General features: G+C 36.9%; 2 protein-coding genes across 3 annotated transcripts in view; both read left to right on the plus strand.

Moving 5' to 3' along the window:
• The first annotated feature begins 3255 nt into the window (after window positions 1-3255).
• On the plus strand, window positions 3256-6068 carry LOC109049180 (COMM domain-containing protein 2-like). Its single transcript, XM_042712230.1, has 5 exons — window positions 3256-3303; window positions 3783-3860; window positions 4064-4146; window positions 4270-4443; window positions 5422-6068. Exons 3-5 carry the CDS (start codon window positions 4114-4116, stop codon window positions 5617-5619), a joined length of 405 nt encoding a protein of 134 aa, XP_042568164.1. The 5' UTR covers window positions 3256-3303; window positions 3783-3860; window positions 4064-4113; the 3' UTR covers window positions 5620-6068.
• A 2803-nt stretch (window positions 6069-8871) lies between these two features.
• The window catches only part of LOC109112134 (WW domain-containing transcription regulator protein 1-like), a 49013-nt gene continuing 43021 nt past the window's right edge, over window positions 8872-14863 (plus strand). The window contains exon 1 of one of the 2 annotated variants that reach the window (XM_042712229.1): window positions 8872-9615. In XM_042712229.1, coding sequence (XP_042568163.1) covers window positions 9206-9615 — 410 coding nt within the window. In that variant the 5' untranslated portion in view covers window positions 8872-9205. The remainder of the gene's footprint in view (window positions 9616-14863) is intronic. The other variant, XM_042712228.1, reaches the window with a different exon arrangement.

Genomic DNA, 14863 nt, shown 5'->3' on the forward strand with positions numbered 1-14863 from the left:
GGAGGGACATTGTACCGGGTAATACGATTACCAGGGGAATGTAAGGATACTTTTCAGGTTGTACTTCCCCAGTGTTTGCAGGAAGAGGTACTTCGAAGTGTGCATGATGGCCACGGTCATCAAGGCATTGATCGTACTCTTCAGCTGGTTCGTAGTCGGTGTGTTTTTGGCCCGGGTATGACGAGGAGAGTGGAGCAGTGGTGTCAACAATGTGAAAGATGTATTTTAAGTAAGGAAGTTCAACCAAAGATTCGGTCTTTTCAGGGTTCAATTCAAGCCTCCCGCCCTCATGAGATTCTGGCTATAGACTTCACAATTTTAGAGCCGGCCAGTGATGGCCGTGAAAATATTCTTGTTTTTTACCGATGTTTTTTCAAAGTATACTCAGGCTGTGGCTACTAGAGACCAAAGAGCTAGTACAGTGGCCCAGATGTTGGTACAACATTGGTTCCATCGTTTTGGACCTCCAAGTAGAATTCATTCTGATCAAGGGAGAAACTTTGAGAGTATGGTGGTTCAGCAGTTATGTAAAATCTATGGGGTAAAAAAAAGTAGAACCACTCCCTATCACCCCCAGGGAAACGGTCAATGTGAACGATTTAATCGTACCCTGCATGACCTTTTGCGAACGTTGCCACCAGAACAAAAAAAGTATTGGCCTCGTCATCTCTCACAAGTTACTTACGCTTATAATTCCACTGCTCATCATGTTACCGGTATGACTCCTTATTATTTGATGTTTGGGTGTGATCCCAGACTCCCAGTGGATTTTTTGTTGGGAAGGAGTGAAGAGGGTAGTTTTAGTCCCACAGAGGATTGTGTGCGGGACCATCAAGAGAGTTTGAGAGTAGCCCATGATCATGTGAAGCAGCAAGTGCAGGCTAAAGTAGAGAAGCGGAACCAACGATATAATGAGAAAGTAAATGATGGAGGTTTAGAAGAGGGGCAGCTCGTGCACTTGAGGAATCATGTAAAGGGGAGAAACAAAATTCAGGATTTTTGGGATCCTGGTCTTTATAGGGTCATTCGAGGTCCCTCTGGAAATGGGGCAGTCTACGCAGTGACGCCAGTATCTGGAGACGGTCCAGTCAGAACCGTACATCGGGATGAGTTAAGGAAGGCTATAGGTAGACCAAGTATTGAAATGCCTGATTCTCCAATGGTATTGGATCCGGAGGGCTCTGTCTCCGGCTCGTCGTTTGATGAGGAGACTGCTGGGGAGTCTTGGGTGGTTCTCTTGGAGGGTAGTTCAGACCATCTTGTCCAGTCAGATGAGTTGATACCTTCTCCGCCCGGCTTTAATGAGGTCAGGGAATGTAGGGAGGTAGGGCCATTGCAGAGTTCTGTTCCTCTGCGACGGTCTGCTAGGTCTTCGGCTGGCCATCATTCCAACCCTAACAGATTGCCACGTCCTCTGGTTGTAGGGCAGCCAAATATTGGTGAAGAACAGTAGGAGTTTGTTTTTGTCCTTGGGGCAATGACCAAAATTGTAGGGGGTGGATTGTAGCAAGGTAAGTAGGAGAAGGGGAGGGGTGATTGGGGAGCCACTACCAATCCCATTGCAGATTGCTGATAGGGTGGCCAAATTTAAAGGACAGGCAATGTGGAAAGTCAGCTGGGGTCCTTGTAGCACCAGTTAGCCGTTTGGCTAGTACCCGTGTGGGGCTGGGTGTCCTGTGGTGTAGCTCTTTCTTGCAATTGAAGAACTGTTTGCCGGATGGAATAAATTCAGGATCATCATGTATTTGTTTGGCTGTGCACCTTAAAGGGTGTTGGATGTTGATTGCTAGTCGCTGTTCTCGATATTATTTTGTTTGTTTGTTTGTTTGTTTGTTTGGTTTTATGTGATAGCTGTGAAAGTGACTGCTCCCTGACTTATTTGTGGTAATTAATTTCCTAGCCAGCTTTAGGTGTGGTTGTTTGTTTATGGTCTTTTTGTTTGATGTATTGGTGGCTGGCTAGTGGAATTGTTGATGTAATTTTTTTTGTCTTTTTTTTCCTTTATGTATTTAATTTAAGCTGTTCTTTACCCTGGATCACGCAGCAGGGGGTATTTTCCCATCGTGATCGGTGGAGAACTAGGAGTACAATGTAACAGAGCCCTTATAGGTCTTGTGGGTGGATTTGGTGTTTACTAATTGTGAACGTGTATCACATACTCCAGTTTGTAGTGAAGGGCATATGGGGGTTTGCTGTGGTTTTCCTAGAATGCAGTGAAATGTCTCCTGTATAGGTAGCTCAGGTTTCTTTGTATTGCTAGTTGGTCAATTTAAGAAACTGTTCCCCCTGTTAGCTGACTCCGTTCATGTCCTGAATATTTTTTATGGTATTGTTTAATAAAGAATTCGTTTTTTTCTATGACTTATTGTTTTTGATAGATCTTTTTTTTTTTTCTGTTTTATTTGGCCCTTGTGGGTGTTACACTAGTCTTATTATGTTTCTGTGGGTCCCTGCTCATGTGGGAGTAGAGGCTAATGAAGTGGCTGACAAACTAGCTAAGCAAGCTTTAAATCATGCAGATGTTGACATACAAGTGGCTCTTAGTAAAAAAGAGGTTCAGGCTAAAGTGAAAGAAGTCACTCATAGTAAATGGCAAGAAGCATGGGATGTTGATAGCAAGGGCAGACATCTTAATAGCATCCAACAACTTGTAGGAAATGGAAGAAGTGTATATAAGAACAGGAAGGAAGATATTATCATTTCACGTCTTAGAATTGGACATTCTGGACTAAATTATTCCCTTTTTTAAAATAGGAAAGCATGCAACAGGTAAAATGTAGAAATTGTGATGAATTAGAGACAATAGAGCATATTTTATTTTCATGTCAACAGTACGAAAATGAAAGAATATTGCTTATTCAAGAAATGGAAAAATTGGACATTAATACTTACAATATACAAAGCTTTTTGGAATGTAATTTTGAGCAATGGAAGAAGTATAGAGCCATTATTAAATTTATTAAAGACATAGGGTTATACGGGATAATTTAGTTTTTTTTTTTTTTTTTTTTTTTTTTTTTTTTTTTTTTCTTCATTTCCTTGCTTGTCTGGGCTCCACACTCCAGTTTGGTAGGTGGCGGTAATGCACCATAAGCTGGTTTGCCAACCGCCATAAAAATTCAGAAGAAGAAGATTTAGTGGTAGGTGGCGGTAATGCACCATATGATGGTTTGACTGTAATACAGGAGAAGCGTAACTAAACATCATTGATCATGAGAATGTAATATAAGCATCATTTAATTTTTTTTTTTTTATTTGTGGTTGATAAGCATTTAGGGTTCTTGTCAGAAGTGGATCCTGCGGGTGAGAGATCACATTATAGTATTTTCTTGTGTTTGTGTTTATATCTGTGATATGCTTATTGGTAATAACTACATTCTTCATATAAGATTATGGCGTTTAAATATCTTTTGTGTGTTACTTTTTTTCTAAACTTACTGTATGTTTAGTTTTATCCATATTTCCAGTGTTATCCATGATTTAAGAAGGAAAATCTGAACTTTTGCGTTTATACAGCCGGAGTAATATTTCTTTCTATCTATATTTTTAACTATTTCTATTTAACATTCGTTAGTTTTATGATTCAAAATGTAAAAACGTGCTCTTTATTTCCGTGTTTAAATGAAAGGAGATATTTGTGTACTGTATTTACCAGAAACCTTCTTTATGTGTGAGAGAATAGTTTAGAGCTGATCTAAATGTCTTTTCTGGTATATAATATTAACATAATCACTATAATAAAGCGTTATTGACGATCTTCATTGTAATTTTCTGTTTCTCAGTTGTTGGTGAATCCGGCAGAATCGCTGTGGAGTTTCTGAAAAAGGGCTCAAACCCTAAAATCTATGAGGGAGCTGCACGTGAGTAAAATGAAAATGAGCACTGATAGCTGAAAATGATACTCATATATTATAATTAAACAGAAAGCTCTTGAGACCACAATGAATTCATAAACACTTTTGCTGTAAAATAATCCAAAACCTGGTATGTGTCCACCAGCTTCATGACTTTTACGTAGAGCCAAGTTTAAAGACCTGCAGGCTGATGCTGAGTGATGTTGTATGGAAGCTGAATGTGTGGTCAGGGAGCGTGCAGCATGGCCTGGAGGGCTTGATGTACCTGCTCACAGAGAGCTGCAAGCTAACGGTGCGTCTCCTGCTCAAACACTGATCACTGCACGCAAGAGCAGCGTGTCTGCTAAATTACTATTCTACTATCAACTATGACCATCCATCACTGTATAGCTACGTTTCTTGTGTAATGTTGCAGATTTCGGAGGAGGATTTCCAGGACTCTGTGCTGGTGCTGGGATTCTCAGAGGAGCTCACTGAACTTCTGCTCCAGCTGTATTTAGAGAACAGGAAGGAGATCCGGCAGATTCTCAGCAAACCCGCCCCCAGCCTCCCGCATTACCACAGCCTGGAGTGGAGGCTCGATGTGCAGGTGAGACTCTGACAAACATGTGCAGTCTGATTACAAACCCTTTCCAAACCATCAGCAGAGCTGCGCTGAGACTGTCAACTAAAACTATTTAAAATTATTATTAAAAAAAAAAAGAAGGTAAATGGAGTTGAAAAAATATATAAATATTAGATGAAAAATTAAACTTAAAATATACAATTTTATATTAGATTACAAAACTACAACTTTGATAAAAATCAAGATTAAACAAATGAAATGAAATAAAATAAAAAAGATAAATAAAAATATATTTAAAAAACGAATAAAAATGACATAAGTAAACAAAATGATTCAAACGTAAACTTACTAAACTAAAAATCTAAAGATAAAAACTAATTTAAAATTAGGATTGTTGACTTGGCATCTAACTACAATGAAATGTTTAAATACAAAAATTACAAAATTACTGAAACTTAAACTAAAATTCAAATGAAAATTAAAGATCTAAAAATAAAAGATTAGAAATGTTGGCTTGCAACTAACTCAAATTAAATAACTTTAAGTACTAAAATGACTAAAAAATGTAAACTGAAGTAAAAATAAATTCAACCTAAATAAAAACAACAACAAAAGTACAAAAACTTCAAAATCTAAGAATAAGGCTAATTCAAAATATGAATAAATGCTGTTAGTATATAAATAATACTAAAATATCACTGCAGCAATGCAAAAGTTCAATGACAAAATTAACTAAAAACAAGCAATTATACATTTAACCATCCAAAAAAAAAAAAAAAAAACACATTGTAAAGAAAATAAGAATAATAACTGAAAATGCTAAAGTTATTATAATTATATAATAAAGACAGCATTAAGTTCAATTGTACTTTTGACAGCTTCATGTATTTCAAACAGCTAGGTCAAATGTTTAACGTCGTGTGCATGATCAGAGACTGTGAGGCTGACAGGGTTAGTGAGAGTCTGTGTGTGTGTGTGTGTGTGTGTGTGTTCTGTTGGTAGTTGTCCAGCCGGCCGCTCCGGCACCAGCTGAAGCCCACCGTGACCCTGAAGCTCCACCTGGAGGACGGTGCGAGGCGCAGCGCCCATGTCCTGCAGACGGATCCAGCCACGCTGCAGCATCTCATTGATGAGCTGGAGCGAGCGCTCGCAGAGCTCAAGAGCAGCCACTGCCGCCGCATCCTCCACAACATCCAATAGAAGCACTCCACTGTATGACACTACAGCCGTTCACTCGGGATCAGACTTGTTTGCATGAATCTGACGGTAAACCAGTGATGCTCCACTGGCGCTCCAGATGTTTCTCAGAGACCAATCGATGCTGATTTTTTTGTTTCATTTGTGCCATAAGTATTAACCCCATGATGTAAACCCAGCAACACATGCATCTTTTGGACCAAGTTATTGAACGTCATATCCATTTTATGCACTTATTTTGAGAGGAAATCTTCAGAACTCTGCAAAAATAAAAGCTCTGAAAGTGCCACACTTTAATGTGTAAGCTCTCAGAGCAGAATGATAATGAGGTTAGATGAGCATTAAACTGCCTGTTTCCTCGTTGCACTGTTAACATTTGAACATGTAATAAAATCATAATCCTTCAAATGTAACATGTATGATTTTATGGATGCAATAAATGCAAAAACAGGTATCAGGTTTACTTTGAACACAAGATAGCTTGAAGCACATGTTCTTTTTGGAGTGATTCAGCATGATCATGAGTCATTTAGACTTTGTTGAATTTCAGAGAAACAGTTTCCTTGTGGCAGGACAATGATTAATTTGCTAATTGCTAACTTCTAATCTCCATGTTAGCGCAGTCATCACTCCCTGCTGCTCGAGGCTGTGCTGGAACTTTAACATGATTAGGAACACATGTGAGTGTGACAGTGTTAGCTTCGCTGATGAAGTGCTGCAGGGATTGTAGGCTCTCTACCACTGCTCTGTCCATTCATTCACTTCTTATTTTTGATTTTGTTTATTAATTAATAGTAGCCAGTTCAATATCTTTATTTTATTATACAATAACATAAAACAGTAACAAATTATGACTAAATTATTATTTTTTTCAATAAACTTTGTTAACATTACACAGTAAAGTTTACTTTTTTTTTCATTTTCGTTAACTTGGAAATATTTATATTATGCGCTTTTGTCATTTTTATTATTATTTTTTATATTTATTTTTTGCTTTATTTTAATTTCAGATTTAGTTTTAGTCATTTAGTACTTTAACCTTAAATGTATTTATTTCAGTTAGTTGCCAAAGCAGTATTTCTCATTGTTTACTTTTTTTTTTTCTTTGGTCTAATATTTAATTTACCAACATTTTTGGAGTTTTAGGTTTTGGTTAACACTAACAATGTACAGTACAGTTTAACTTTTAGAAGAAATAATTGTAACAATTTATACAGTTTCTTTTTAATCAAAAATTATCTGACATTTAGAATTTATGAAAATATTCAATATAAATATGTACTTTATAAGTCACTTATCACTTGGTTAGAAAACATTCCAAATGCTTTTTACAGAAACAGTCCCTTATACCCTGAATGAATGAATGAGTGAATGAATGTTTAAGCCTATATAGAGTATGTAATAATAATTATATAGATTTCATTTCAATAAGTTTTAAGAATGCATTTATTCAAAGGAATCAGAATAAATCTGTTCACCGTGAAAACAATTATGTTTATTCCTTTACAAACATGGTTAAAATAAATAAGCAATATTTAATTGTTATTGGTGAATCATTTATGACTGACAAATATGCATCACATTCAGTTTATTGGTGTATTTATGTTAAAACTGTCTAGTCCACATGAATGGATATTTTCTGTGTAATATCTTAACCTGAGGTGTAGATGTGAGTGACAGGTGTGTTTCCATGAAGGCAGTCTGAACTCAGAGCTAACTTTAGCTCAGCTCCTGCCGATGTCAACTGTTGCTCGTCACAGATGGACTGCTCACTTCTGCTGGGCTTCTCAGAAAGACTTTTAGTCCGAGCCACATCGAGTCACAATGACTTGAAATGCAAGTATATGAATCACTGGCTCATTCTTTTGTCAAATGAGTATAATCATCTCCACATATGAACATGTGCATTAGACATGTACGTGATGATGAGGTGTTCACCGTGGATCTGGAAAACACTTCACATCTATCTGTGCCACATCTTTATCCTGCAGAACATCCCTCAACAGAACACACACCGCTCACACCAGCAAATACAAGCAAGCTGTAAAAATATGATTAAAAAAAAAAAAAAATTATACAAAGCCTGACCGAGCTGCAAAAAGAGACATTATTCTTTGCTAATGGAGAATATCACTTCTTTTATTACATAGGAAAAACAAACAAACAAATGCTACACATAAAATTATTACTATTATATATTACATTTGTTATTTAGTACATTATTTAATACATTACATTTGAATTGCATTTAATATGAGTCAGTCCAATACGCTATTATAATTAAAATAACATATTAAGAACAGTAACACATTATTAATAAATTATTTTGTTCAGTAAACAGTTTAAACAAAAACAGTTTGATAACTTTACACTGTATTTTTTATTCAACATTAAATCAGTGTTATTTTAGTATTATTTATATACTATTATAGTACTAATATTTTTTGAATTAGCTTTTATTTTTATATTTTCGTGTTTGTTTATATTTTAGTTTTGTTTTCTGTCATTTTGATATGCTTTACATTTTAGCATTTTTATGTGATTTTGTATTTTTAAGTGTTTATATATAATTTTCAAATATTTATATTTTGCTTTATTTTTATTTCAGTTTTAGTTTTAGTCAATTTAGTACCTCATCTTTTTTTTAGTTCAGTTAGTTGCCAAGGCAACATTTCTAACTACACATGTAATTAAATACAGATTATATAATATTAAGCAACTTATACATGAAATATATATTCATTTATTATTTTATTATTATTATTATTATTATTTTACAATATTTAATACATTAATAAGTTTGGGAATTCTGGATAAAAATATTGGGTGTTTATGATATTTTAAATTGGTTTGAACTAACAAAGTTATGATTAAATGTATAATTTGTCATATTTATTTAAATTGTATTTATTGTGTAGCCTATTTCCTATGTATTGGTTTAAATTTATTTTAAAACATTTACTATTTTTAATATTTAACATGTAGTAATAATAAATAAATTATTATTTTTAATATAGCATAGCAGTAAAATAGCAAATTAAAATTTTAAAACAGGTTTAATGGATTAAAATAAAATGTTTAGACAATTGTGGCAGATTCCTAAACCTTTTTTGAGTGCCACTGCAGTTTAAAATAACATCAAAGTAAAGTTTATTTGTTAATTTGTTGATAATGAGCTGTGTGTTAAAGGTGAACTGAATATTAATGAGGGCTGGAGTCTCTGAATATTCATGAGTGACACAGGAGCCGCTCAGAGACGCAGAGAGAGAAAAGCTCGAGTTTACAAACTTTCCATCGGGACACTGGAACGCTGAAACTCTCAGTGCGGGACAACATGACACACTCTTTTAGCTTTATGACAACTTTTTAAAGACTTTGCAAGACTTTTCAAGTAGGCCGTGACTACTTTTACCAACGAAAAGGGGAAAAAAAGAAAGAAGGAAAAAAAAAAGAAAAAAGAAGAAAAAAAAAACAGGCCTAACCAAAGAAGTTCCTACAACTTCCAGGAATTTTATTTATTTTAATTTTTTTCAGGATCCGAGTATTTTAATAAGATTTTCGGGGTTTGCTTGTTTTTTTATCTAACAAAATGAGCAGTAACCCTCTCCAGCCGTTACCGGGCCAGCAGGTGATCCATGTCGCCAAAGACCCTGACACGGATCTGGAGGCTCTGTTTAACTCCGTCATGAACCCGAAGCCCAGCTCCTGGAGGAACAAGCATCTGCCCGAGTCGTTTTTTAAGGAGCCGGACTCGGGCTCTCACTCTCGGCAGTCCAGCACGGACTCCGGCAGCCTCCCGCCGCGCTGCCCGGCGGTGCACGTCCGCTCGCACTCGTCCCCGGCGTCCCTGCAGCTGCCCGCGGGCGCGCTGGGCGCTCCGAGCCCCGGGAGACACCACTCTCACATCCGACACCAGTCCTTCGATGTGGCCGAGGAGCTGCCGCTGCCGCCGGGCTGGGAGATGGCGTACACCGCCAACGGACAGAAGTACTTTCTCAAGTAAGTGCTACATTTATTATATACGCGCAACACATTCCAGCACAGCACTTACATTAACCGAGCCATACATCACTTACTGTAATATACACGGACTCATTTACCTGAATCATTTAAAGTCGCTTTATACAAAACCAAACGTGAACATCAAGCAGTTGAACAATAAACATAATCATTTTTAATTTGTTTTCATTATTTCAATTTTAAGTGTTTTATTTACTTGCATTCGTCTAGAAACACCACCACATTGTTTTTAAAAGCAGTGTAGGCTACAAAACAGGTTGTGATCTCTAAACCAGTTTCTGCTCTGAATCAGTGCACGTTCACACTGATGAAATCTCTGCAGTCACGTTTAGCTTTCCTTGTGACCTCTGAACACACTCGTGGAGGAGGCGTGGGCCGGAAACACACAGAACAGTATCTGGGTGTGGATCTGAAAGACAGAAAACAGCCAGTCTTGCTGACTGTCATGTGTAGCACACGTTTCACACAGCAGGCCGATGATCAAGGCCCTTTCTCACCTTGATAAGGATGTGTTTAGCATATCTCGGAGGGAGCCTATCTCTCCAGCGCGTCTCAATGTAAATGTGTGTTTTGACTCGCGTCTCTGTAGGAACGAGACAGCTATTCTTCTGTGGCCCTGGGGACTCTGCTCTTATCTGATTCGGTAGGGCTGATTAGTCACCAGTGTTGTGATCACCTCGGTGGGACGTTGACTGTGGGGTCGGTCGACAGTCTCGCCCACCAGGATCCCCCTCAGCTCAAAATCTTATTTGCTGACACTAGAGAACAACATCAGTTCTCACCTACATGTTAAAACAAGCAGTTGCCCACTTTCCTCTCTCCTACTAGTAAGTCTTCGGCTGTTCTTTGGGTTGAAGTTGTCCTGTTTGTGGATAAACACGGCTGTTAAATCAGTGCTTCTCAAATCTCAGTTTTGCTCCAGGACCCAGATTTTACGCTGGAAGCCATGTGCCATAGCGACACAATGCAAAAGGAAACAACTTTTATTCACTGCGTTTAGGCCTAATGCAATTCAAAATATTAACGTGGCATGGCTGAATAGGAAAACTGGCAGTTTTGTGAATGCATTGCTTAACATTAGAAACAAATAGTAGGCTAAATATTGTATCAGTATCAAGAATCAAAACACTGTGGCATTTGTTTGGACACACTGATGTCAACAACAAATTATATTTAAAAACTGATCAGCCTCTTTAGCTTTCTATTCAATTGTTATAATGTGCCTGACTTCATGGTTAATATTTCATTTTTTGCATTTAGCATTTTCCCGTGATGTACACAGCCCTGGAACCCGTTTTTGGGTCATAATCCACCAGCTGACAAACATTGTGCAAAATAAATAATTATACAATACAGAGCAATATTAAGCTTTTTAAAATCATAATTAGTCTCTTCTGCTCATCAAGGCTGCATTTATTTGATCAAAAATACAGTTAGAAGAGTAATATTGTGAAATGTAATTACCATTTAAAATATGTGAATCTCTGTTTAAAGATAATTTATTTCTGTGATTAAAGCTGAATTTTCAGCATCATTACTCCAGTCTTCAGTGTCACATGATCTTCAGAAATCATTCTAATATACTGATTTGCTGCTCAAGAAACATTTCTGATTATTATCAATGTTGAAAACAGTTGTGGTGATAAATATTTTTTTGTGTAAACCATGATAAACACCATTCAAAAGTCTGGGGTAATATAAAAAAAAATAAATAAAAATAAAATAAAATAAACACTTTTTTTCAGTAAGGATGGATTAAATTGATCAAAAGTGACAGTAAATACATTAATAATGTTACAAAAGGTTTCTATTTCAACTAAATGTTGTTACTTTTTATTCATCAAAGATTCCAAAAAAAAAAAATAATAATTACTGTTTCAGATGTGTGTCACAGGAATAAATTATATTTTAAAATATATTCAAACACAAAACTTCTTTTAGACGTAAGATTTTTTTTTCACAACATTACTGTTTTTGCTCTACTTTTAATCTGCAGCCTTGGTGAGCAGAAGAAACTTCAAAAACATTAAAATAATAATAATAATTAATTATTCCAAATATTTGACTGCTAGTGTAAATACATGCCCTGTATGGGAATTTCCATGTTCTTTTATCAGATTATATCAACCAAACCCTGTTTAAATGTGGTAATACTTATAAATTCAGCTACATAACAGATTCACGTCGATGCTTTGATCAGGTGTTCATTTTGAGGCTCATTTCAAATGGCTTTGGGCTTTACAGGGACAATCTGACTGCAGCACGTTACGTTCCCTTCCTTCTTTTACCTGAAACTCTTGGTGTGAAACCCATAAAAAACATGCCAGGGCTTGCCACACATTCAGAGGACACCTCCGCCACCAACACAGCTTCACACCGCCCTGCAATTAAACCTTCAGGAGAAGCCAAGCGGCCGTCAGTAATGACCAGCCTGCGCTCACATCTCCAGCACTCAATCTCTTCCTGCTAACGTCACACATATCTTTAGGATTGATTTTTCTTTTGAAGGAAATACACAGAAGAAAACACACGAGTTTGTTGAGGCTCAGGAAGTGAATCTTGTGGTCATGACGTGGCTCTGAGAGATTGTTGCAGCTGTTGGTTCACCCCCACTATTAGGGCACATGGATCTCTTCCCAGCGTCACACAACCCCCCTCTTTCTGCTTCAACATCTTTCAGGATATCTTTGTTACAACTTGCAATTCAAGGCGCTTGACTGTCTCTGCTGAAATGATTGAGTTGATTGATAACAAAGGGCAGCAGCACATTTTTGTAACACAATCTCATTGAAATTCGTAACTATTTTATGTTTTGCTGAATTGGTGGCTAATTCGTATGAATTCGTATGCTCTCATTTGTACGTTTTCGTACAATCTGCTTACTGACAGTTAAGTTCAGGGGTGGACCTTCATGCTTACTTTTGGCTAAAATTTGTGAAATTTTTTACAAATTCATATGAAATCACCTTGTAAAATAATTACGTTTTCTCATGAGATCCTGTTGCATTCTTAATGTGTGGAAGTATTAGCTACGATCTGAGGTATTAAAACCAAATTTGATCTAAAATGTTTATATACACATTGATGGACACTAGTGATTCAAAAATAGCAAAAGAATTGTTAACTGTTTGTCTTATTAATCAAACCTGCATTTCTTCATGAAACAGGAGATAATTAAAGGATCGCCCTTCAGAATCTTTCAGCTAGTGGTTTATTTTTTATCGTTATTGCTCTGATACCAAAGCAGCTTTGATCCAAACAAGTGAGGCAAAATAATTGTTTGTAGTTCTTTCTTCATGCAAAGGCAGTCTGTAATTATGCTTCCTTTTGGTGCCACGTGAAGCATGAGAAGGTCTTCCCTTCAGGCTCTGTTGATGGCCATTTTTCTCCATTATGTTGAAGATAAGTTGTGAATAAGTTTTTATCGCCGCCAAATCAAATTTTACTCAATGTTCACTTGTGTTTGTGTGAAAGATTTTTTTAAAGTATGTTTTCTTCATTTGATACATGAGATAAGTGAATGTCATAAACACTGCCTGCATCACATATTAACTCAATATGAATAAATAAATAAAATGAGACTTTTTGTAATTCCCATTACTCTGCAATACAGTGTTTATACTATTTTTTTTCTTTTGTATTTGTTATTTTCACACTCAGTGCAAAGGCAGCACAATAAAAACTACTGTGATGTATTCACTTTAAAAATTAAATAAGATATTTTTCACATTACAGCAGTGAGAATTTGTAGGAAAAAAATCTGTTTTTATGAAAATAATGTCAGAGTAAAAAAAAAAAATTGGGGTTGGTCCTAAATGCTTCATTAGCTATGTTTTTTTTCACCCTGTTTTTATGCGCATTTTGAAGTATCACATCAGAAAAAGAGTGACGGAAACAGCCCCCAAAAAAATCCCTTAATTTGCAAAAAGTTTTAATGCACGCTTGAGGTGGATTTTGACTTGTGCGAAAAAGAGTTAATGTGAAAAATGGGAGATGGAAACACAATTTCCGGATAAATTCAGATGTAGCAAACATTAAACCCTCGTGACTAATCGTCTGATTCCACTGATGGTGTTTTATTTTCTGTTGGTAACTAGGTTAAGTTCGAAACGCACCTAATTCACAGTTATTTTTTTATTTTTATTTTTTTCGCAAACTTTGAAAAGAGTCAGGTTTGGATGAAAACCCAGCTATTGTCATCATCCAAAATATAATTTCTACATAAACACCATTTGTATTATATCTAATTTCTAATTAATTTTGTTTTTGGAGAGAAATATAACCAGGACATGTTCTTGACAGGTTTCGTGAGATGAAAATGTAACACAGACTCTTTATTACCATCCAGAGGTGATTATCAGTTGTTTGACTGGCGTTTGATATGGCAGTGATGACGCTCATATTGCGGTAAATAAACTCAGAGCAGTTGTGGGTTTGATATATAACAGTCGCGTTGGAAGTCTGTGACGTAGAGAGAGGGACATTTTGCTTGATCCGACTCACTCTGTAAACTGAATGCATCTGCTGTGGCAACTGGAGGTTTATTAAACAAAATCCCGCTCAACTGTTACTGAAGTCCAGATGTGCTGTGTCAAGCAGAGGTAACGTCTCTCAGCGAATCAGTCTCAGCTTTTATTCAGTAGCATTACATTTTAAAACACGTTAGCAGAGTTACTTTTGGGTCCGGCCTGCGGGAAATGTTTACCAAAGAAGTCATTAAATATATCCCCCTTTTCGTGGGCTGATGCTGAAGGAAGGAATGTCAGGACAATGTTTCTAGCTTGGCAGGGGTGAGCAGCAAAACAATGGTTATTGGGGCACAGTGGCAAAAAGCTGCCCGTAATGGAATCCCAGGCTCGCTGCTATCTGTGCTGCAGACATAACACATGTGTTTGTGGAGACGGAGGCCAGTCAGGATTTTCTCGGTCTGTTCTGGAGCTCGAGAGGAGACTCTGGTGGCACGGGAGGCTCTGGGCTTGTGGCTGGAGGGACTTCCTGTCCAGCGCTTGAAGTGGAAAGGCATGAAGATCAGGTCGTGTGATGCTGTTTGGCCGGGCCGCATCTGGCTGGCTCTTTCTTCTCCGCCGATAGCTGCCATCAAAAGACAAAAGTGTCTTTGTAGCCGTGATTTTTTTTTTCGAATCACTTCAGGGCCTTGCGTGACTCGCCGATATAAACGGTATAAAAGCAATTAAAGTTGAAGGAAATGCCGTGTGGGGAGCTCTGA

This window comes from Cyprinus carpio, chromosome A22, assembly GCF_018340385.1.
Source record: "Cyprinus carpio isolate SPL01 chromosome A22, ASM1834038v1, whole genome shotgun sequence".
NCBI lineage: Eukaryota > Metazoa > Chordata > Actinopteri > Cypriniformes > Cyprinidae > Cyprinus > Cyprinus carpio.